Source organism: Stenella coeruleoalba (assembly GCF_951394435.1).
Source record: "Stenella coeruleoalba genome assembly, chromosome: 15".
Taxonomy (NCBI): Eukaryota; Metazoa; Chordata; class Mammalia; order Artiodactyla; family Delphinidae; genus Stenella; species Stenella coeruleoalba.
Window position 1 is genome coordinate 32930580 of NC_137161.1, and position 24699 is coordinate 32955278.

The following is a 24699-nucleotide window of genomic DNA, read 5'->3' on the forward strand; positions in this document are numbered from 1 at the left end:
AATAAGAAAAGGCATAAGCACTCAGTATACTTGGTTAAACATCTGTGGTAGGCCTTAAAAGGAGATGAGGATTAGAAGAATTACTGCAGAGTGTTTGGGGTTTGTACCATGCTGTGCAACATTGCTGGTCTCAAACTAGAATATATATTAATTTTTCTTATTTTCTATGTTAATACATTTTTAGGAGCACTGTTTCTCCTACAGTTTTGATGAGGACTTCCTAATCTCTATCTTTTAAAAGACATGAATGGAGAGTACAGAGGCAGAGGATTTGGACGGGGAAGATTTCAAAGCTGGAAAAGAGGAAGAGGTGGTGGGAGCTTCTTAGGAAAATGGAGAGAACTAAAGCACAGACCTGACCTGAATAAAGCCACAGGAAAACATCCTGGTAGGGGAGGCCAACGGTAGTGCAATATTTTTTTCCTTCGTGAAGGAATCTGTTCGTGCCTGTCATGAAGAGCAGTTTAACTCAAATTTGTCTGTCTTTTATTTGACATTACCCTTAAGGTAATATTTGGATGTTAATATCCAAAATTCTTACTGAAATCTGTAACTTAGATATTCTGTTAATAACATGTCAGGGTCTCATTGTTATAAGGAGAAGCAAATAGGAAAAAAAAAATGTTCTGCTTCTATTAACCTAGTATTCTGTTTTTGTGGTTTTGTTTTTTCAGAACAAACCCCACAGTCTTTGCTACTACAATCAACGTTGGATCAATTCATACCATATAAAGGCTGGAAGCTTTATTTGTCAGAAGGTAGAGTTAAAAGTGCAAAAAGTACCATAAGTCTTATTTTCTTTAACATTTTTTGGATGCTACATCTCATATTACTGCTCATTTGGCTTATATATATATATATATATATATATATATATATATATATATCCCCTCTTCTTTAATCTTAGTTCACTCAAACAATTGAATTATGTTTATGTTTCAAGAGCATAATTTTTTATTTTTCTATAAGTCAGAAAAACAAACCACACTAGGTATTTCAGAAAGAGGAGTTAATACAGGGAATTGGGTATACAGATAGAAGACTGAAAGAGCAAAAAGGGAACACTGAGGTAAACTCCCAGATAGTGTTAACTTTGGAAAGCACCACAACCACCCTTTTGCCTAAGGGAACAAAAGATAAGTAGTGCTGAGGTTATCAGAACCTAAGAATTGAAAGGAGGAGCCACAGCATAGCTGTGGCTTTGACCTTTGAGGGGCACCCCACAAAGCTGTGCTTGGACCTCTGAAGGATATCTTTCAGAGCTGTGCTCAGACCACTGAGGCGAATTAAGCAGGTTGCTGCTGGTAATTCTGGCAGGAGAGTGGCATGGTTGGTGCTTAGAGCTGGAGGCCAGAACTTAGCTATCCTCTGTAGCTGGAGAGATGCTGAAAAGAATTGGAAACAAGAATAAATTCCTTCCTTCCTGCCACCTGCCAGTCTCTAAAGTTGCCTCTAATTGTCAGAATCTTACAGGAGTCTGGGAAGTTCCATGTGCAGATCTTGATCAAAGAATCACAAAGCTGAAAATAGAAGAATAGGCTTGGAATCAAGAGACAACAGCCAACACAGTTTGTGTAGAAACATAGTTAAGGAATCTCCTTTTTGTAATCCAGAACATCAGTTAACATCATACATCTGTCTGTATGGGTTTGGAGAATCATCTTTCCTGTGCTCTGATAGTATCATATGCTTGTTATGAGATATGGGTTTTGTGTTTATGTATATCTGTGTTTTTTTTACCCACTGGACTGTACTGCTTACGGGCAAGGATCTTGCCCCATACCGGGCACTCAGTATTCATTTTGTGAATGAATGAAGTGCTTTACAAATGTTTGCTGTGTTGAGAGTCTGTTTTTCTCTTCTCTGGTATATAGAAATGTTATGTTTCATAGTTGATGTATCTTTTGTTGCTTTAGGATACATTAGCCACCAACACCCACAGTATTTCCCTAGCAGTTAGCTCAGAATACTAGAGAATACTAGAAGTGATCTTTGGACTGGTCCTAAAAATGGAGTTCACTAGTTGCCTTTGGCCAGTTGTACTTCCGAACTGCTTCATTGTACTGTTTCTCTGTGGGAGACCAATTCAAAAATGTTATAGAACTTTACAATGTGGAAGATAACTTTACAGTTTTGGGACCAGAGCCGAGTGGTAGTCTGCCTCTCCTGATCTCAGGAAGGGATTTGACAAATGGCTATTTGGGCTAGTAGGATTTTCTTTGCAAAGAAATAAGAGTTTAGTTAGTGTGCTAAGCTTTGGCTTTAAAAAAATTTTTTTAAACCTTAACGTATTTATTTATTTTTTAACGTCTTTGTTGGAGTATAGTTGCTTTACAACGTTGTGTTAGTTTCTGCTGTATAACAAACTGAATCAGCTATACGTATACATATATCACCATATCCCCTCCCTCTTGCGTCTCCCTCCCACCCTCCCTATCCCACCCCTCTAGGTGGTCACAGAGCATGGAGCTGATCTCCCTGTGCTATGCGGCTTAAGTTTTCGCTTTATTATGTAAGCTGTTTGAACTAGTAGATCTTACTAGGTGTCACAGCTCAATGTAAAGATTTTCAGATATTGGTGCTTTTAGAGAGAGACACTTCCTATCTGCCTTTCAGATTATGCAGACCTAAACTTGTTTTAGAATCTTATGTTTACATTCTATACCAGTTCTTATCTAAATGTAATCAGAATGTACAGCAATTAGAAGTCATCTACCATGTATATAGTATTTCTTCTGTCTCATGAAAAATATGATTGTACATGTGTAATTTTTATTAGTGCTGATGCCATATTTGTTGGATTAGTTTACAGCGACAGCTCTCCTTTTATTGAGAAGATTCAAGCATTTGAAAATTTTTTTGCAAGGCGTATCGATTTATACGATAAGGTAAGGTTCTTGCATAACAAAGCTACTAGTCCACCTTTATGTGTCATCTTATTGAACAATGTATTTGAGGTGCTAGTGATTGTGATTATAGACACTGGACTGCCTTGGTCCAGCTGCTAGCTTCCCACTTACCAGCAATATGGACTTCGGTGAATTGCTTTCTTTTGTGTGTTTTCTCGTCTATCATTAGAGTATGAGAGTATTATTAATACCTACCACAAAGGGTTGTTAAGAGACATAAATAAGTTAATACATTTTAAATATTAGAACTGTGCTTGGCACAAAACTTATAGTACTTATTATCACCATATATATTTTTAATTTAATTTAATTTATTTTTTATATAGCAGGTTCTTATTAGTTATCTATTTTATGCATATTAGTGTATACATGTCAATCCCAATCTCCCAATTCATCCCACCACCACCCCCACCACCACCACCTTCCCTGCTTGGTGTCCATATGTTTGTTCTCTACATCTGTGTCTCTATTTCTGCCCTGCAAACTGGTTCATCTGTACCATTTTTCTGGGTTTCAAATGTATGCGTTAATATACGATATTTGTTTTTCTCTTTCTGACTTACTTTACTCTGTATGACAGTCTCTAAATTCATCCATGTCTCTACAAATGACCCAGTTTCATTCCTTTTTATGGCTGAGTAATATTCCATTGTATATATGTACCACATCTTCTTTATCCATTCATCTGTCAACAGGCATTTAGGTTACTTCCATGACCTGGCTATTGTAAATAGTGCTGCAGTGAACATTGGGGTGCATGTGTCTATTTGAATTATGGTTTTCTCTGGGTATATGCCCAGTAGTGGGATTGCTGGGTCATATGGTAATTCTATTTTATTTATTTATTTATTTTTGCGGTACGTGGGCCTCTCACTGCTGTGGCCTCTCCCATTGCGGAGCACAGGCTCTGGACACGCAGGCTCAGTGGCCACGGCTCACGGGCCTAGCTGCTCCGCGGCATGTGGGATCTTCCCAGACTGGGCCACAAACCCGTGTCCCCTGCATCGGCAGGCGGACTCTCAACCACTGCGCCACCAGGGAAGCCCTGGTAATTTTATTTTTAGTTTTTAAGCAACCTCCGTACTGTTCTCCATAGTGGCTGTATCAATTTACATTCCCACCAACAGTGCAAGAGGGTTCCCTTTTCTCCCCAGCCTCTCCAGCATTTGTTGTTTGTAGATTTTCTGATGATGCCCATTCTAACCGGTGTGAGGTGATACCTCACTGTAGTTTTGATTTGCATTTCTCTAATAATTAGTGATGTTGAGCAGCTTTTCACGTGCTTCTTGCCCATCTGTATGTCTTCTTTGGAGAAATGTCTATTTAGGTCTTATGCCCATTTTTTGATTAGGTTTATTTTTTTAATATTGAGCTGCATGAGCTGATATTATCACTATATTAACATTATATGCTTTCTCAAAGTATGTGATTGAATGCTCATATATGGTAAAAAAGCAATCATTATTTTCATACCGTAATATTTTGTAGGATGAAATAGAAAGAAAGGGAAGTATTTTGGTGGATTTTAAAGAACTGACAAAAGATGATGAAATAGCTAAATTGATACCAAATATAGCAAATGAATTAAGGGATACACCTGACAAAACCCTGGCTTGCATGGGTCTGGCAATACATCAGGTAAGTGTTGATTTTGTGAGACTTTTGTCAAAATTTTAAAGGAAGATTTCACAGTCACAGTACCTTCTCTAAAAGATTCTTAGTTTTTACCAACAGACCTTTGCTAGAAATGAAAGGTTGCTATCCTGTCAGAGGAAGACTTCATAGGCGTGGTGGGGTTTAGAGTGGGTCTTAAAGTGGTACTGAGGACTGGACATAGAGCAGAGGAGGTCAGGGTATCCAGGTGAGGGTTCATTAAAAAGATTCGTTGCAAAGATGTATACACTGCTAGTGACCCAAGGCTGGGAACCTTGGCTGTTGTCTTCAGACTCCTCTTGCTCATTAGTTCTTTTTTTTAATTAATTAATTAATTTATTTAGTTTTGGCTGTGTTGGGTCTTCTGTTCTGTGCACGGGCTTCCTCTAGTTGCGGTGAGCAGGGGCTACTCTTCGTTGCGGTGCGTGAACTTCTCACTGCGGTAGCTTCTCTTGTTGCGGAGCACAGGCTCTAGGCGCAAGGGCTTCAGTAGTTGTGGTGCACGGGCTCAGTACTTGTGGCTCACAGGCTCTAGAGCGCAGGTTCAGTAGTTGTGGCGCACAGGCTTAGTTGCTCCGCGGCGTGTGGGATCTTCCCAGACCAGGGCTTGAACCTGCGTCCCCTGCGTTGGCAGGTAGATTTTTAACCACTGTGCCACCAGGGAAGTCCCTCTCATTAGTTCTTCATGTCTAAATTACCACATCCTTTCACTTCTATTTCTAAAATATCTCTTAAATCCACCTCTTTTCCATCCTTACAGCCTCTGTCATAAGACTTCATTATCTTTCCTTAACTGTTGCCATACGTGGTAAAACACGATTTGTCCTTGGAAACTGTGGTGACTCTTTTCTGCCAAATGATATCCAAACCCTTTGTGTGGCATTGAAAGCCTTCCATAACCTGGTTCAACTTCCTCTCCCTGCTCTCCTTCTTTCACTGCCATCCAGCTAAACTAAGCTCCCCCTAGGATTCTTACACGTGCTGTCCATTTGGCATAGAATGCCCCTTGCCTCACATGTCCAAATGTCTTGGGCCTAACTCAGTTGTCACTCTGAAACCTTTCTCATGACCCCTTTTCAAAACTCACATGGTTTTTTTGTCTGTAAATCTTTATGGTAGCAATTATAGCTGCATATTTGCATCTCATTTTTTCAGACTGGCAGCATACTGCTTTGTACACAGGTAGATGTTAAATATTTATTTTACTTAATGTCAAATGCCAAGGAAGTAAATATTGGTTATTTCAAAAGTAATCTTTATTTTCTTTATCTTAATCACTGAGTTTGGAGAAGTAGAAAATATTTTTTTTCCAGAATCCATCCAGAATATCTTTAAGGGGCTACTGTAAGGACTTTTAATACTAGGTTTAGTTGAGGCAGAAAGTAGCAGACAGGGATGCTGGAGTTTTCCAGCCCAAGGACAGCAGAACCCCAGGTAAAACATAACCCACTATAAAATAAGTAATCATAATAAAATATCAGAATTTTTTTTTTTTTTTACGGTACGCGGGCCTCTCACTGTTGTGGCCTCTCCCGTTGCGGAGCACAGGCTCCGGACACACAGGCTCAGCGGCCATGGCTCACGGGCCCAGCCGCTCTGCGGTATGTAGGATCTTCCCGGACTGGGGCACGAACCCGCGCCCCCTGCATCGGCAGGCGAACTCTCAACCACTGCACCACCAGGGAAGCCCTAAATATCAGAATTTTAAAGGGCAGTTAGAGTTCTGTTAATATGCTCTTCTGAACTGTTTATATTCTTAACTTCATATTCTCTATAAAAGAGTTCTGCTTCAAGAGGGTATCTTGTTTTCAAACTTTTGAGTAAATGTCTGTCTTGTCTAGGTGTTAACTAAGGATCTTGAAAGGCATGCAGCTGAGTTACAAGCCCAAGAAGGATTGTCTAGAAATGGGGAGACAATGGTAAATGTGCCACACATTCATACAAGGTGAGGAATTTTCTGGTATTGAAGTGTTATTCAGAAACAGGCATTAAAGACTATTTAAGAGTGAGAACCTTATTTTATAAAGCCAAAGAAATCAGTAAAAAGTATATGAGTTTCTTGCTAACTCATTGGTCATCACATCCAAGTGAACCTGCTGAATTTGAAGAGATCTTGATAGAAATAAGCTTTTTCTGCCTAAATAAGTTGATTTGTGAACCTGCAAATTTTTGTAAGCATTGATTTTGGATGTATGCTTATCAAGACCCTGCTATTTACATTTAATAATCCATGTGATACACTAAGTGGTGTGATTAAATTTTGTTAAAATTATTAGATTTCTATTAAACACAGAGAACAAATGGAATTTTTTCTTGATTTCAACTTTTTATTGTATTATAAGATTTTAAATTCTCATTAGAAGAGATGAATAAGGTAATCATCAAGGTTGTTTCTTTGTTTTTTTTTCCTTAGAATTTAAAAAAGACATTTCCTAACATTTCTTGAAAAAGAATTTGGAGACTCAGAAGTTGCTGAATTTGAGACTTTCCTTTTGGCATTATTTTTTTCCTTTTTCCCTCGAGAACAGCCAATGAGACAAGAGGAAAAGTGAAGATTTAACTTTTTTTATTTTTAAGACTGATTTAATACTTGTAAAATTCCTGATATATATGGGGATGATATGGTTTGAGAATTCCATAGTTTCTTAAAGGGACTTGTGAAAATGCAGACAACCTCAGCTTTCTGCTCATTTTAAATGTATAGATAAATATGTTCCTGTTTTTGTTTTTAGGGTATACAACTATGAGCCCTTAACACAGCTCAAGAATGTCCGAGCAAATTACTATGGAAAATACATTGCTCTGAGAGGGACAGTGGTTCGCGTCAGTAATATAAAGCCTCTCTGTACCAAGATGGCTTTTCTTTGTGCTGCGTGTGGAGAAATTCAGAGTTTTTCTCTTCCAGATGGAAAATATAATCTTCCCACAAAGGTTATACCATGTTCTTTAACTACTTCCTTCTTTATCTTGGTAAAGAAGGCAAATCAATTTACAGAAAACATTTCCCAGTGTTTCTAAATACAGAGCTTATTTTTATTGTTTATTTTCAGTTTTTAAATTATAAAATACTTCAGGGTACAAAAAATAAACAAAACATCTCTATTCACCACTCAGAATTTACATTTTGCCAGCTCCAGCTGTATCTTGAAAGAGGTAAAGCACTGGTACAGCTTTTGTCTCTTTTTTACCCCTTGCTTGTACCATTCCCAGAGACAGTCATTATCCTGAAGTTAATTTGTATTCTTTCCATTCATATTTTTATATTCTGGCTTAATAGGTACACATATTGTTTTCTTTCCTTTATTCTGCTGTTGGAAAGTGATGCATTCCTTTTTTAACTTTTTTTTAAAACTATAAATTTTAAAACTATAGAAAAGTGTAGAGAATAATGTAACTAATATCTGTGTACTACCATTATGGGTTGGCAAATATTTAGCTAATTTTTTTACAAAAAATATTAAGTGTTATAAAGGTAAAGTCTCTTTGTTTCCCTCCTCAGTTCCATTAACTTTGTTCCACCCCTAGAGCCACTATTCTGAAATCAGCATGTATTCCTCAAGTCTGCATTTTCATACTTGACTATATATGTAGGATTTGTTTTGTTTATGTTTACATAAATGATATACTGAATGTAACAAATTACAGCATTTTTTTCATTTGGTTATTTTGGAGTTCTACCTATCTTAATACATATCTAATTCTTTCATTTATTGTGTGGAGTAAATGAATAGCCACTGTTTATCCATAGTCTTGGCAGACATTGTGCTGTTTCCAGTTTTTCACAATTTCAAATAATGCTGCAGAGAACATTCTTGTACATGTCTCCTTAGCAGAGGAATTTCTCAGTTATATGCTATGCTTATTTTTAACATTTTTAGATGTTGCCAAAGTACTTTCCAGAATGTTGGTCCCAACTTACACCCCTGCTGGTGGTGTTAAGTGATTACCATTTCCCCACATTTTCATTAACACTTGGTATTGTTAGGTTTTTAAATTTTTGCCAGACTGATGGGTGTAAAATGGTATTTCATTTTTAATATGAATTTCTGTGATTTCTGTTATGTTTGAGCATCTTTTCACATCTTTATTGGCCATTCAGTTTCTTTATTGAATTTTCTGTTCATTTTTCTGTTTATACTATTGATAGGAGTTCTTTATGAATTCTAGATACTGAGCATTGATTTCTTACATTATAGATATTTTCTCCCAGTCTTTAGTTTATCTCTTAACTTTGTGGTACATTTTTTGCTTTAGAGTTTTATCAATACATTTTGACATGGTTAAATTGATCAGTCTTTTTCCTATGACTTTTACATTTTCTCCATGGCTTCTTAAGAAGGCCTCCCTCACTCACTATTTATAAACATCTCTCTTACATTTTCTTTCAGTACTTTTAAGTCTTGTTTTTTCTATTTAGATCTTTTGTCCATCTGAAATTTAATTTTGTGAATGGCATAAAGCTAAGGATCTAACATTATTCTTTTAGGTGGAAAGCCAGTTGTCGCCATTTATTAATTAAGCCCTCTGTTTCTATTGATGTGTAATACATCATCTGTAGTACACTGTGCTCCTGTAGACATGTGAGTCTGTTTTATTTCACTGGTCCTGTACCAGGTCTACACAATCCTATTTACATTGACCTTATTAAAACTTTTGATAAGGTAGGAACACTTGCCATACCGATTCTTCTTTTCCAGAGTTGCCTTTATCATCCGTAGACTTTAATAAGTTTAACATTTAGTACATTTTTACTCACATTGAAATTCCTAAGGCTTCCTTCTCTTGTAGGAAGAACAGAGTATGTTAGATTCAGCTATTGGTTCTGAATAATCAATGGTGTTGGTAAATGGGTGTCACCTACTATTTGGGCTTAAGATTCAGGACTGCCTTTAGGTCAGAGAGGCCAGATTTTTTTTTTTTCCCCCTTTGGCTCATTTTGTGGAATCTTAGTTCTCTGACCAGGGATTGAACCTGTGACCTCAGCAGTGAAAGCGCAGTCTTAACAACTGGGCCTCCAGGGAATTCCCTGGAGAGGCCAGAATTTAAATCCTGATTTAAATTGGATATTTTCTGTAAACATTATTTTGTCAGGGTATTTCCATGCCCTCTAATACAGTAGGTAGTAACGCTGACTTCATTACTCATGTCTGAACTTCAGTGAATCAAAGTGATCAGAAAGACAGTTGTTCCAGCTGATCTCTGTTCCAGTCACTATTGCTGCATAACTAATCACCCTACAGCATAGTGGCTCAAAATAACAACAATCATTTTGTTATTTCACATGGTGTCTGTGGGTCAGGAGTTTGGAAGAACTGGTTGGCTGGGTACTTCTGGCTCTTGATCTCTTAGGGAGCTGGAATAGCAAGTGACTGGACTCACTGGGCACTGGCCAGTATCTCTCTTCCACGTTGTCTTTCTGTGTGGTCTGGTTTTGGCTTCTTGCCCACAGTATGGCAGCTCAGGACACTCATTCTGCTCACATGACTGCCAATAGCTTCAAGAGACAGAGGTCCAGCTGACTGGCAGAAATGGCTTTGCCTCTTTTGAGGCAGCCTCAGAGGTCAGGCAGCATTACTTCTGTCACATTCGGTTGGTTACAAAGTGAGTCACAAGCCTGTCCACATCCCAGGAGGGGGAAATTAGACTCCAGCTCTTTATAGGGGAGTGGCAGGGTTCTAGAAAGGTTTGAAGGGTGATACAATTACAACCGTATTTGGAAAACACAGTCTGCCACAGTCTCTCTACTTATAAATGCATCTTGAGGTACAAACAGCAAACAAATGACTTACGAAAACTTGAACACAACTGACTTACATGTTGAGGACTGCCTGTGTGGTACAATAAACATTATACTATACAAGCAGTGCAAAAGGAGGTTAGATAAGAGAATTGGGGATTAAAGAAGACCCAGGAAGGGCTTTTGAAAAGGGGAGGATTGGAGCTGGGTATGTGGGACTGGATACAAGGAGATGTTCAAGGATTGGGAGACTACTTGGGCACAAAGGAAGGAATAAGTGCTTGGTGTGACAGGTGTGTAAAGAGACTTGCATACCCACAGCAGAAAGAATAAGAGCAGTCATCAAGAGGGACCAGCTGAAAAAGTGCCTCAAAAACAAAATCAATACAGAAGAAAATAGAAAGTCATTGCAGCTTTTAGTTCATCTTACTTTAATACCATTCTGGGACCAACTTTTAAACCAATACTAAATGAAGCATTTTAACTTGAATTTTCCTGAGATATGATTGTAGTATATCAAAATTTAAGTGCGAATTAATCTTGTTGCAGTGTCCTGTGCCTGCATGTCGAGGGAAGTCATTTACTGCACTCCGAAGCTCTCCTCTCACAGTTACGATGGACTGGCAGTCAATCAAGTAAGCAATCAGACTATTAAATAAAAGGCAGGTTTTAGAGCCCTCATACTGCCAAGTAAATCTACAGTATTCCTGTATTATACTTTGATGCTTCTCTGTAGATTGTGATAAAGTATATAATAAAAGGTTTACTTGCTGCAGAGTTATGTGTTGGAGTGATAATTGTCTTCATTTGAGATTTGTTTTCTATCAGATTCCAGAAAGGATTTAACGTACAAGTATTATGTCATTTTGCTATTGAGAAATCATTTTATATCTCATTTATTTTACTCATTGAATTGGATGTATATATAAGCAAAGCTGTATGTTTCATTCCATAATGTGATATCCTAGAAATAATATTGTTTTGAAGTTTTAAAATAGAGAATCCCTTAGAAATAGATACATTTCATTTTATGTTCACAATATCCATGAGGCATTTTCTATAGGTGATTAAAAAAAACTTTTTTTTTAAAGTCAGATAGTTTTCTCTATGTGTGTATATTTTTAACAATTTATTCCATTTTTTTCTGGCTGTAGTCCCATAACTCATCCCTAAATATAAAATAATGGGTAGTTTTGAAGTCAGGGTGCTATCCAGGAAACTTGGCTGAAACAAATGGTCTTTAAAAACTAAGAACATAGGGGAAAAGTGAAGTAGATTTCTACCAAGCCCTGTCCTAGCTTGACCTCCTAATGCCCTATAAAAACCAAGACCAATATATACAATAATTAACTGTGCACTATGCTGAGATCTTTACAGACACTCCATTTTATAAAAGATGAAATGTTTAAAACTCTTGAGTATGATCATGTGGGGGAGCCTGGTTTCCAGCCCATGTCTATAGCAGTTTCACCACTGAAGGGGGTGATGAGGGCCTCAAAGGTGCTATAAGGTTCACAGTATATGCATAGAAGATTCAGAGTGATTTAATTATTTGAACAAAATTTCTTTGTTTTCAGGTAAAAATAGACTAAAAATAGGCTTAAATATTTTAACTGGGTTTGAATGATCATCTCCTAATATTAGGAAATCAAACTTACGGGTAGATGATTGAGAAAAGGAGGACATTTAAGTCCTTTTCTTGAGTTTTTAAAAGTAAGGTATTGCTCAGGTTCATTTTAAATGAGTTAGTTATAGTAAAACTTTGTTAATGCAATATTAGCTTACATAATTAATTGTCTTATTCTATTGCTCTGTAGGTACATAAAATGATTTTTTGCCCTAGAAGAAAGGCCTCCTTCCTGCCATATATAGTAAACTCAGTTTCAATTTTTTCTGAGCCTTAGCTTGGATGGCCATAAGGAATTAAGTAATTGTTTCTCAACTAGTGCATTGAAATGTTTGGATGAGTCAAGGTGATAGCTTTATTGTGTATATCAGAATCGAAGCCTTATAGTTGCAGCAGTCCCAGTTCTAGAAGTTCATCTGATGAAGACAGTCACAATATGTGCAGAAATAGCTTGCTGAAAGTATGTTTTCACAGTGTTGATAACCAAAAATGGAGAATAACCTAAACATCTGAAGAAAATATTATAAAAAGGATGATACTATGAACTATTGTGTAGCCACTAATTATGATGATGTAGGAGAGTGTTTTGAAATGACATCCAAAAATGTTTACAATGAATTTAGTGATAAAGCAGGTCACAGAATGTTCTCTACTGTACAATACTGACTTTATTAAAAAAAAAAAACACTGGTAAATACAAAAACATTTTAAGAGTATACTGTCTGGGAGGTCAGATGAAAGTAATTGTTATTTTTTTCTTTCTGTTTATCTGTGTTTTTAAATTTTTACAAAGGTGACACATAGAAATATGTGTTCTTTTAATAAGAAAAGTGTAAAAATATACTGTTTTTCTTTCTTTTTTTTGGGCTGCTTTGGGTCTTTGTTGCTGCATGCAGGCTTTCTCTAGTTCTGGTGAGTGGGGGCTACTCTTTGTTGCAGTGTGCCGGCTTCTTATTGCAGTGGCTTGTCTTGTTGTGGAGCACAGGCTCTAGGCATGCGGGCTTCAGTAGCTGTGGCTTGCAGGCTCTAGAGAGCAGGCTCAGTAGTTGTGGCGCACAGGCTTAGTTGCTCCACGGCACGTGGGATCTTCCCAGACCAGGGATCAAACCCGTGTCCCCTGCATTGGCAGGTGGATTCTTAACCACTGCGCCACCAGGGAAGTCCCAAAAAATACACTTTTTTAAAGCAAGGTGACCTTAGCATGTTGTGTCACTCTGACACTTCTCATTGCAGTTCGCCAGTGTTTAAATATGCATTGAGGGTGAAAGTAGTGGGTAACCATGGAGCAGGGTTTGTGCTTACTTTCATCATTTAAGTGATTAAATTAAAAAGTTTTAAAATAATGTGTATGTTTTTAAAAACTCAATCAGCATAGAAGGCCACAGTTCCCACAACTTCTTGTTGCCTTATACATAATTCTAGATAGCATTCTTATGTCTCTTCCTTCACTTTACTTATCCAGTCTGTGAGCTGAGAATGTTAGAGACATGGTACCTGCTGTCCCTTCTCCCTCTTCCACCTTTTTTCAGTATGATGTTACTTTTAAATTGTCAAGGTTTACTTCTGTTTTCTAATGAGAATTATCTTCCATGTTTTATTCATAGGTCATATCTAATGAAACCAACAAACAGCACTTACATTTTTATGATAACATAAATATTGTTCAACAGAGAATCAAGTCAGGTGATCACATGCCAAGAGAAAGAAATGTAATTTGTGTCACTGGGTTGTTTTGTTTTGTTGGGGTTTTTTGCCCCTTAAAGGAAAATGATCCAAGCATCAAAATCAAAAAGGATTCTTTTCTTATACTCCACTGAGTTAGCCCATATTTTAATATGCTTCATATTTGGACTATAACTGTCGTTTAGCACTTTTCCTACTCTTCGTAATCTTTTTATCCATGGTGTTCTGAAAACGTCTGAGTCTATCTAACTGTGTCTTCATCTTGCTTGATACTGATTGGCCCTTTTCTTCTAGAGTTGTCTTCAACTCTAGAATATCTATTTTCTATTTTCTCTCTTTGGGCTTCTTATCAGGTGTATCCATTCAATTGTTTGTCCTTCACCCTTTGTTTTCTTTATGCTCTTTTCTAGATTTCTTTGGCTTTTGCTTGTATCCTTTGTATAAGTGTTTGATTTTTATATACATATCTTTAATTTTTCTGATCTCACACTTGTTTTCCAATAGTTTCTTTTTCATAGCAGCTCATTCTTGTTTTATGATGGTAACATTTTCTCAGAAACTCTTAAGTAGTTTTTTCTTTGTTTTTAATGCTTTTCTCCTTCTTTAATTATTGCCATTTCATCTTCAAATATCTGATGAGGAATGAGAAATTATTTGGAGTAGGTAGGATAAGTTTCCTTTGCTATTTTTTAGGTAGGAGCTTTTCTTCAAAAAGCCTCATCCCTAGATAGAGGGTAGGGTTTTGACAACCAGATTTTGCTTTATGCATGTGTTTTTGAATTTGGCTTGGGCTCCTCAAATGCCAGAATGAGGAGGCTTATGCTGGAGCTCTGATATCCTCTCTCGGCACCTTAGTTCCCCTCATAGAGTAGATGGCTCTGTTTCCTTAAAACAGTGCTCTGGTTTTTGCCAGATGGGGAAGCCTGATGGCTTTCCTGGGATGCCCTCCTTCTTCTTCTAGCCACCTATGCCCCCACCTTCCAAATAATTTCTGAACAGCTCTTCTGCGACTTGTCTTTCAGTTGATTATTCTGTTTTGTTTCAGCCATCTGCTCCCACTTGCCATTCCTGCCACCTCCAACTTACAAGCCTCTCTAGGGCTGAGAACATTGGCTCCCACTTCTCTTGTACCCTTGTAAATTTTTCCTGTGTGTATTCTGGAATTCATTTTATTTTATCCATCAGTACTTTCCCATTTGCTGTTTTATAAAATTTCATTAATATCTCTTATTTGATGATGGCACCTCTGCATGCCCCAAAACTTCTCTTCACTCTTTTAGTGACTGTTGTTTTGGTGGACACTTTAGAGGGAAGGTAGGCAAATGCATGTGCCCATTCTGCCATCTTTAATTGGAAATTGCTGAAGTAGTTTTAAATATACCATTGAACCTTTTCTTTTTTTTTTAAACTAACTGCCCTTTATCTATCTCAGCATCATGTGGACCCTGAATAGTTACTGTGTTGACCAAATAACCCAAAGTCAGTTTATGTACTGACTGAAAATTGTTTAACTTTTTAGAATCCAGGAGTCGATGTCTGATGATCAGCGAGAAGCAGGTCGGATTCCACGAACAATAGAATGTGAGCTTGTTCACGATCTTGTGGATAGCTGTGTCCCAGGAGACACAGTGACTATCACTGGAGTTGTCAAAGTCTCAAATGCTGAGGAAGGTGTGGTATAACTTTCCTTAATTCAATTGTCCCTCAATAGTTTGTCAGCATTCATCTTTTCCCTTTTTAAGATACTTCTGAATTTCCATTAATTTAAAGAACTTGATTCTTATATAGGTGAAACTTTTCCTCTAAAATAAAAGTTTATTTATAGCTCACCATGCCTTTCTTTTACAGTCTACTTGAATCTTTGTAGGGAAAATGAAAATACCAATTATTGTATATCATACTTTGAAATTTACAGGTTCTCGAAATAAGAATGACAAATGCATGTTCCTTTTGTACATTGAAGCAAATTCTGTTAGCAACAGCAAAGGACAGAAAACTAAGCCTTCCGAGGATGAGTATAAGCATGGAACATTGATGGAGTTCTCACTTAAGGACCTTTATGCCATCCAGGAGATTCAATCTGAAGAAAACCTGTTTAAACTCATTGTCAAGTATGTATGAGGTTATCTCAAGTTTTACTTTATCGTGTGCATGTTGGGGGTGCTCTTGGCTACCAATAACTGAAAACTAATCAAAATGTTTGCAAATTACAGTTCATTAGACATCTTTAGACCTGTGCAGCCAAGTCATTGAAAGAAGGAGACTAAAGGGTGAACTGCATACATAATATTTAAAGAAGGGATAAAATTTCATTTTTTCAGTTCAATTCAAAGAATCAGAATAAATAAGGCCATATATGAATATATGAAGTATTATGTTGAATATAAAGAAGTATTTTACATTTGTCAATTGTATAAATAGGAACAAACAAAAAGGACAGAGTGGAAGAGATATAATCCAGCTAATCACCCATCTTTGTACAGCCCATAAGCTGAGTGGTTTTTACATTTTTTCATAGCTGAAAAAAATTAAAAAGAATATTTCATGACACACAAAACTACATGAAGTTCGAATTTTGCTATCCATAGGTAAACTTTTATTGGAACACAGCCACACTTGTTCATTTACATAGTATCTGACTGCTTTTGAGCTACAGGGGCAGAGTTGAGTAGATGCAATAGCGAATGGCTCACAGATATTTATGTGTTTGTACCTTTACAGATAAGTTTACTGATCTCTAGTTGAAACAATAAGGAAAATTTACTATATTACACAATCTAGTTACTCAACTGAAGAGTCATGGGACAGTGAATTACCAAGTCATTTCAACTACTTGTATGTAGGGTGTTGTTTGTTTACTTTTAAAAAGCAAGAAATAGATTCACATCGAAGTCACTTACTATTGATAAGTATTTCATAATATTTTTTTATTTCCGTGTTATTGCCCTGCAGTAGAGAAGAAGCAGTGTAGAGGCATTTTTGCTTTAGTGATTACGAGCCTTTTCTAGAAGATAAACCTGAGTTAGAATCTTGCTTCAGCCACTTCCAATGTGATCTGGGGCATGTTAGTTTCTCCTTCATTTTTATCTTCTTAAAGTAGAAATAATAATACCTGCCTCAGAATGTTGTTCTGAAGATTAAATGAGATTTCATTATGTACTTAACATAGTTAACACAATGTGCTGTTATTTTGAAGTATTTTGACAAATTTTTGGATAACTTTGAAGAAATAGGAGAAAATGTGAGAGACCGAATAGTAGCTGTACCAGAGGTAAAGAACTGAGGTTTTGAAGTGCATTGTATTAGAAAAATTGATCTTGTCACGCCTTTCTCTTCACCTAGGCTTTGGGCTCTAGGAGAATTTAACAGTTTTTCTTTCTGCCTTTAATATGTTAATTAGAAAGCTGGGAAAAGTATAGAGTTCCTCAGGAGTTCTTTGTCCTTAAACCCTTAGAGATGTCCTTTGAATAGATGGCCATCCAAACCCACCCTGGGAGAGAGGGTGCTCTGAGCTAGGGTGGCGATGTGATCTGGTGATAAATGTTGGGGTGGTGAGTGGTCTGTAGCAGGTGGCCAAGGAACACCCTGGTTGAGGACCAAAACACCTCTTTGATTGGTACCTCTTACCAGTTATAAATAAAAATGAACATTTGCAGTGGTCCTTCTTCTGTCATACTTAAGGAAGATAAGTTAGTATGAAAAACCTGGGTTTCCTTCCTACAGTTTGCTTTTACCTTTTAGTTCTAAGTTTGTGATTCCAACATCAAAACTTGAATTTTTCATGGTCCTCCATTTGTGAATCTTGCAGGGGTTGGCAAACTAGGCAGGCTGCTTGTTTTGGTAAATAAAGTTTTTATTAGAGCACAGCCCCACCCATTTATTTACAAATTGTTGGCTTTGACAAAAGTTGGGTAGTTGTGACCCAGACAGTAAAACTGAAACTATTTACTTTCTGGCCCTTTAGGAAAAATGTTGTCAACCCTTGCTAGATTAATTGAGGCCTATGAAAAGAGAATGGAGAAGACAATAGAAGGCTGTTTTAGTTTAGGTTCCTTCAGAAGCAATGATTTGCATAAATGTAGTTTCTTTGGGAGGTGATCCCCAGAAATACTGGGAGGAGAATGGGGAAGTGAGACAGAGAAGGGAGGGCAGTTAGTGTATGGTACCTTAATGGAGGCTTAATAAAGGCTTAATCCTTCTGAGGCCTCTGGGACACTTGACTATAGAGCTAGCCTCAGTATTTTTCCATCTAAGGGCCTAGATTTGGGGCTGCTCCTGAGAATATTAGACATCCGAGCACTTCTGGCCTGCCCAGCCTGCCTGCTGATGATGCTTCTGCAGCCACAGAAAGCCCTTTGGCAGACAGGTGCAGGTGCTTGGTAAGAGGCCAGCAGTGATCATGCAGGAGCACGCTGAACAATGATTGCCAAGGGGAAGTGGCAGGACACCAACTTCTGTGTTGACATGTATTAACAGGGATAATGATTCACAGTTAACTGATTATATCTCTTCCTCCCTGTCCTTTTTGTTCCTGTTTATATAATTGATAAATGGGAACTACTTCTTTATATTCAACATAATACTTTATATATTCATATATGGCCTTATTTATTCTGATTCTTTGAACTGAAAAAATGAAATTTTATCCCTTTATTATGTACTCATTTCACCCTTTAGTCTCCTTCATTCAGTGACTTGGCTGCACAGGTCTAAAGATGTCTATTCATGTAAAATAGAATGTAATTTGATATCCTAAAGCCTAAAGTAGAAGACCATAATTATGATTTTTTTTTTTTTTTTTTTTTTTGTGGCGCTCCATGTGGCATGAGGGGTCTTAGTTACCTGACCAGGGATAGAACCCTCGCCCCCTGCATTGGAAGCGTGGAGTCTTAACCACTGGACCACTAGGGAGGTCCCTATGATGCATTTTAAAGGCTAGTAATATAAATGCTTTACAAGTGTCCTGCCTCCCTTACACAGGCACACTTTTTAAAACATTCTTCCCTTTATAGATTCACCAAGAATTTTGATAAATTTACTGTTAGAATAAAATTTCTTGAGTTGTTTGAGGAGATGTAAATTTTTATTTTTTACTATTTTCTTTTGATGCTAAATAAAGCAAGTTAAGCAAATTGTAAAGTAGATCTTCTAGTGTATCACTGAAATGTAAGTTAGAATTTATAAGTCATATTCTGTTTTTCAGCTCGCTTTGCCCTGTCATTTTTGGTCATGAAGTAAGTATTTTACTTCCTCTTTGCTCAAAAATACATAAATTTGGCAAAAATAGTATATAGAGATATCACAAATAATAGTCATTTCTGTTGGACAGTTATTCATATTTTATTTATTTATTTAAAGCAATTAAGTTTAGTATTTTTTTTTAACATCTTTATTGGGGTATAATTGCTTTACAATGGTGTGTTAGTTTCTGCTTTATAACAAAGTGAATCAGTCATACATAAACATATGTTCCCATATGTCTTCCCTCTTGCGTCTCCCTCCCTCCCACCCTCCCTATCCCACCCCTCCAGGCTGTCACAAAGCACCGAGCCAATATCCCTGTGCCATGCGGCTGCTTCCCACTAGCTATCTACCTTACTACGTTTGTTAGTGTGTATATGTCCATGACTCTCTCTCGCCCTGTCACAGCTCACCCTTCCCCCTCCCCATAACCTCAAGTCCGTTCTCTAGGAGGTCTGCGTCTTTATTCCTGCCTTACCCCTAGGTTCTTCATGACATTTTATTTCTTAAATTCCATATATATGTGTTAGCATATGGTATTTGTCTTTTTCTTTCTGACTTACTTCACTCTGTATGACAGACTCTAGGTCTATCCATCTCATTACAAATAGCTCAATTTCATTTCTTTTTATGGCTGAGTAATATTCCATTGTATATATGTGCCACATCTTCTTTATCCATTCATCCGATGATGGGCACTTAGGTTGTTTCCATCTCCGGGCTATTGTAAATAGAGCTGCAATGAACATTTTGGTACATGACTCTTTGAATTTTGGTTTTCTCAGGGTATATGCCCAGTAGTGGGATTGCTGGGTCATATGGTAGTTCTATTTGTAGTTTTTTAAGGAACCTCCATACTGTCCTCCATAGTGGCTGAACCAATTCACATTCCCACCAGCAGTGCAAGAGTGTTCCCTGCTCTCCACACCCTCTCCAGCATTTATTGTTTCTAGATTTTTTGATGATGGCCATTCTGACTGGTGTGAGATGATATCTCATTGTAGTTTTGATTTGCATTTCTCTAATGATTAATGATGTTGAGGATTCTTTCATGTGTTTGTTGGCAGTCTGTATATCTTCTTTGGAGAAATGTCTGTTTAGGTCTTCTGCCCATTTTTGGATTGGGTTGTTTGTTTTTTTGTTATTGAGCTGCATGAGCTGCTTGTAAATTTTGGAGATTAATCCTTTGTCGGTTGCTTCATTTGCAAATATTTTCTCCCTTTCTGAGGGCTGTCTTTTGGTCTTGTTTATAGTTTCCTTTGCTGTGCAAAAGCTTTGAAGTTTCATTAGATCCCATTTGTTTATTTTTGTTTTTATTTTCATTTCTCTAGGAGGTGGGTCAGAAAGGATCTTGCTGTGATTTATGTCATAGAGTGTTCTGCCTATGTTTTCCTCTAAGAGTTTGATAGTTTCTTGCCTTACATTTAGGTCTTTAATCCATTTTGAGCTTATTTTTGTGTATGGTGTTAGGGAGTGATCTAATCTCATACTTTTACATGTACCTGTCCAGTTTTCCCAGCACCACTTATTGAAGAGGCTGTCCTTTCTCCACTCTACATTCCTGCCACCTTTATCAAAGATAAGGTGTCCATATATGCGTGGGTTTATCTCTGGGCATTCTATCCTGTTCCATTGATCTATCTTTCTGTTTTTGTGCCAGTACCATACCGTCTTGATAACTGTAGCTTTGTAGTATAGTCTGAAGTCAGGGAGCCTGATCCCTCCAGTTCCTTTTTTCGTTCTCAAGATTGCTTTGGCTATTCGGGGTCTTTTGTGTTTCCATACAAATTGCAAAATTTTTTGTTCTAGTTCTGTGAAAAATGCCAGTGGTAGTTTGATAGGGATTGCATTGAATCTATAGATTGCTTTGGGTAGTAGAGTCATTTTCACAATGTTGATTCTTCCAATCCAAGAACATGGTATATCTCTCCATCTATTTGTATCATCTTTAATTTCTTTCATCAGTGTCTTATAATTTTCTGCATACAGGTCTTTTGTCTCCTTAGGTAGGTTTATTCCTAGATATTTTATTCTTTTTGTTGCAATGGTAAAGGGGAGTGTTTTCTTGATTTCACTTTCAGATTTTTCATCATTAGTATATAGGAATGCCAGAGATTTCTGTGCATTAATTTTGTATCCTGCCACTTTACCAAATTCATTGATTAGCTCTAAGTATTTTTTTTTAATTAATTAATTTTCTTTGTCTCTGTTGGGTCTTCATTGATGTGCATGGGCTTTTCTCCGGTTGCGGCAAGCAGAGGCTACTCTTTGTTGCCGTGCGCGGGCTTCTCATTGCGGTGGCTTCTCCTGTTGCAGAGTGTGGGCTCTAGGTGCGCGGACTTCAGTAGTTGTGGCGTGTGGGCTCTGTAGTTGTTGCTTGCGGGCTCTGGAATGCAGGCTTATTAGTTGTGGCACACACGCTTAGTTGCTCCGTAGCATGTGGGATCTTCCCGGGCCAGGGCTCAAACCTGTGTCCCCTGCATTAGCAGGTGGATTCTTAACCACTGCGCCACCAAGGAGGTCTCTCATATTTTAATATGAATCATTATATGAAAGATAAACTACAGTCCCTTGTAAGACAGAGCTGGTTACCAGTTAGAGTCAATAGGAATGACCTTTTTTTAAAGTGACTCTGGACACTGTAAATGTTAAAGCAGAAATTAACAAAGATTTCTCAGTTTTGTGGAATGGATTCAATGCCTGGCAAGGTAGGTCTTCACTCAGTGACTTTTAAGATAACCTGATTTTATATGCTTTCTAATTTAAGCTTTTTATTGTTTTTGTTTTTGTTTTGCGGTATGCGGGCCTCTCACCGTTGTGGCCTCTCCCGTTGCGGAGCACAGGCTCCGGACGCGCAGGCTCAGCGGCCATGGCTCACGGGCCCAGCCGCTCCGCGGCATGTGGGATCTTCCTGGACCGGGGCACAAACCCATGTCCCCTGCATCGGCAGGTGGACTCTCAACCACTGCGCCACCAGGGAAGCCCTAAGCTTTTTAATCATTTACATTAAAGAAGTTTATATTTTTAGACTTACTTTTCTTAGGAAAAGAAAAAAAAACAGAGTTCAATCATGCTTTAAAAAAAAAGAATCCACACACAAATGTTGTAAACATCGGAGGAGCACCCCTTTTGCTAGTCATCTTTATGTTTTTCTCACTTGTTTCTTCTCTCTCTTCTTTCACATCTGAGCTTGTTAAAGCAGGTTTGGCGTTAGCACTCTTTGGAGGAAGCCAGAAATATGTAGATGACAAAAACAGAATTCCAATTCGAGGAGACCCACATGTCCTTGTTGTTGGAGACCCAGGCTTGGGAAAGAGTCAGATGCTACAGGTAGGAAATCAGACATCTAGTATTTGACCTTTTGCTTATAAAATGCATGACTAATTCACAAGTGAATTTTCTTAAAACATACAGTGTTCGTGTTCCAGAGGGTATTATTTGTCAGGTAGTGTGAGTGAGTTGGGGTTTGTGTGAATAATATATAACTTGTATCTGGCCATCCTTTCAAATTGAGCCAGTCTCCTGTCACTCAGGCTGCACAAGCATGCTGCTCTGTTAAGATGTCAACTATTGTGAAATATTAACCATTTCCCTAACCCCCTTTTTTGTATCCAGCGTTGCTTTGCTAGTCTTTGTTGTTGTGACCTCACCTATGAAAAGAATAGTTCAAGAAAGTAAAGCAGGGTAACCTGTTATCTCTTCATACAGCTACATAAACACTGTACTGGGCTTTAAGAATAGTCTGTAAAGGTAAGAGGTCTGTCCTATCCATCTCCACTGCTTCTTTCTGAGTCTAAAACAAGGAAACTTCTATGACCAGTCTGTTGTTGGTCCCCAAGATGATTTTGGCTGTGCCAATCAGAGCCTAGTAGTTCTCCCCTCCAGGGCTTATGCTGGCCCTAGAAAATGCAGCTGGTTGGAGTGCTTCTGGTTTCCTTGGAGTGATACCTGGTAAGCCAGCAATGCATATCACTATCACCTTTGGAGATTTTCGAAAATACCGTGGCCGTCCCCGGTATTAAGAATTAAGAATCTCTGGGTTAGGATCCTAGCATCTGCACGTTTATAAACACAGGTGATTCTGAAGTGCAGCCAGGATTGAAAACTCTTGATCTCATTGTATTATAAACCTACTGTCCTTCATGTCAGAGTCATTATTTATTCCCTATGGCTGAGTGTTAAATCACTTATCATTTTAATTCCTAATCTGATATTTATTTAATCCTGTGTTTCCCAGTTTTGTTCATTTTGGCCAATTGGGTCAACTTTTTTTTTTTAATTCTCTTCTGAACACATGCTATAAGCCTGACAACTGAGGCATAGAGTACCCAGTTATAGCTGAAACAGAGTTGATAGTAAAAATGAAAACAGTATATACTTAGGTAGAATATGCATGTAAAAGTGCATGTGGGGATCTGAATTGCATTTAAGTCTGCTAGCCCCACTAAGCCAAGGTTTTTAAAAATTAGGCTAACACTAACAGTTATGAGTTGTTTATATTTTTAAATTATGTTTTCCTTTGACCATTTAGCAAGCCATCATACTCTCAAACTAACAACTAAGGAATTACAAGTAACAAAAATAATGATAGCTACCATTTATTTAGCTAGGCACCGAAGCATCACTTGGGTTGTATGCTACGCAAGTCCAGAGCGCACTATTGACATAGATAGCAGTGTAAGTGCTGTCTCCTAAGGTTGTGGGGTGCACAGCTGTGTACAGCAGCCTTGCACAGGGCATGTATTGTATGCCAGGTACCAGGTTAAGTGCCTTGCATATACGATCTCATTTATTCCTCAAGGCAGTATGTGATAAAATATAAGGAAGCTGAGGCTCCGAGAGGTTCAAGAGCAGCACCACCAGTAGATGCATGGTAGAGCCAGGATTTAAACAGGTCTGTCTGACTCCAGAGACCCATACTTTTAGCTGTTGTGTCATTTAACTACTTTTCTGTCGTGCCGTATCTTATTTACTCAGAAGGTGAGCACTGTTGAGCCATTTTATTACCTGATGTTTAAAGAAGCATTGGAGTCTCTGAAACTAAACTTAGTACTTACATTTTTGCTATTTCAACTTGAAAATGAAGCATAAAATGGAATTGTGTAGAGTATTCACATGACCACAGACTTCAGAATCAGGCTGCCTGGGTTTGATTGAATCCTAACGTCACACCTTCATAGCTGTGTAAGTTACTCTCTTCAGACCTTAGTTTCTACATCAGTAATAGGAGTGTTACCTTCGTCTTACTGTGGTGGTGAAGATTGTACAGTAAAGCTCTTAGAAGAATACCTGGCATATAGCTAATATTTGTGAGCAACTACTATAGCTATTATTTCCCTTTTACTTTGGTTGATTCTCTTAAACTCTTTGTTTCATTAGGCAGTGTGCAATGTTGCTCCACGTGGCGTGTATGTTTGTGGTAATACCACAACCACCTCTGGTTTGACTGTAACTCTTTCAAAAGATAGTTCCTCTGGAGATTTTGCTTTGGAAGCTGGTGCCCTGGTACTTGGTGATCAAGGTAAGAGGCCAAAGCAAATAATAATTTTGGGGCTTTTTTTTTTTAAGCCCTTTCCTTTTCAGTTAATTTCTTTACAGTCTGTTCTAAGAGTCATTTGGACAACACCGTCCCAACCAGTGAGTTGAGAATGAGTGCCAGAAAAACTAGAAATGCACATCTCATCATTTTGTTTGTTTGTTTTTTTAGGATATGATGGATAGTTTATAAGAACTCTAGTTGGAAGGCTCAGCAGGAAGAGATCGCCAGTTGGGCTTTGCTACCTAAATTTCTCTTTGTGATGCTTTAACCCGATTGGGAAAACATATTCCTGTGCATGTATCAGGCAGTG

The 24699-nt window shown here is 37.8% G+C and overlaps 1 protein-coding gene across 5 annotated transcripts in view; it reads left to right on the forward strand.

Moving 5' to 3' along the window:
* The window catches only part of MCM8 (minichromosome maintenance 8 homologous recombination repair factor), a 41345-nt gene that overhangs the window by 3266 nt on the left and 13380 nt on the right, over window positions 1–24699 (forward strand). For 3 of the 5 annotated variants that reach the window (XR_013831556.1, XM_079944495.1, XM_079944498.1), the window contains exons 2-13: window positions 185–388; window positions 675–758; window positions 2806–2888; window positions 4398–4547; window positions 6404–6507; window positions 7295–7493; window positions 10849–10934; window positions 15129–15280; window positions 15525–15720; window positions 18813–18843; window positions 22040–22180; window positions 24230–24371. Coding sequence is in view for 4 of the 5 variants with exons in the window: in XM_079944495.1 (XP_079800621.1) it covers window positions 244–388; window positions 675–758; window positions 2806–2888; window positions 4398–4547; window positions 6404–6507; window positions 7295–7493; window positions 10849–10934; window positions 15129–15280; window positions 15525–15720; window positions 18813–18843; window positions 22040–22180; window positions 24230–24371 (1513 nt within the window). In the remaining variant the exon portion in view is untranslated. The remainder of the gene's footprint in view (window positions 1–184; window positions 389–674; window positions 759–2805; window positions 2889–4397; window positions 4548–6403; window positions 6508–7294; window positions 7494–10848; window positions 10935–15128; window positions 15281–15524; window positions 15721–18812; window positions 18844–22039; window positions 22181–24229; window positions 24372–24699) is intronic. The other 2 variants (XM_079944496.1, XM_079944497.1) reach the window with 2 other exon arrangements.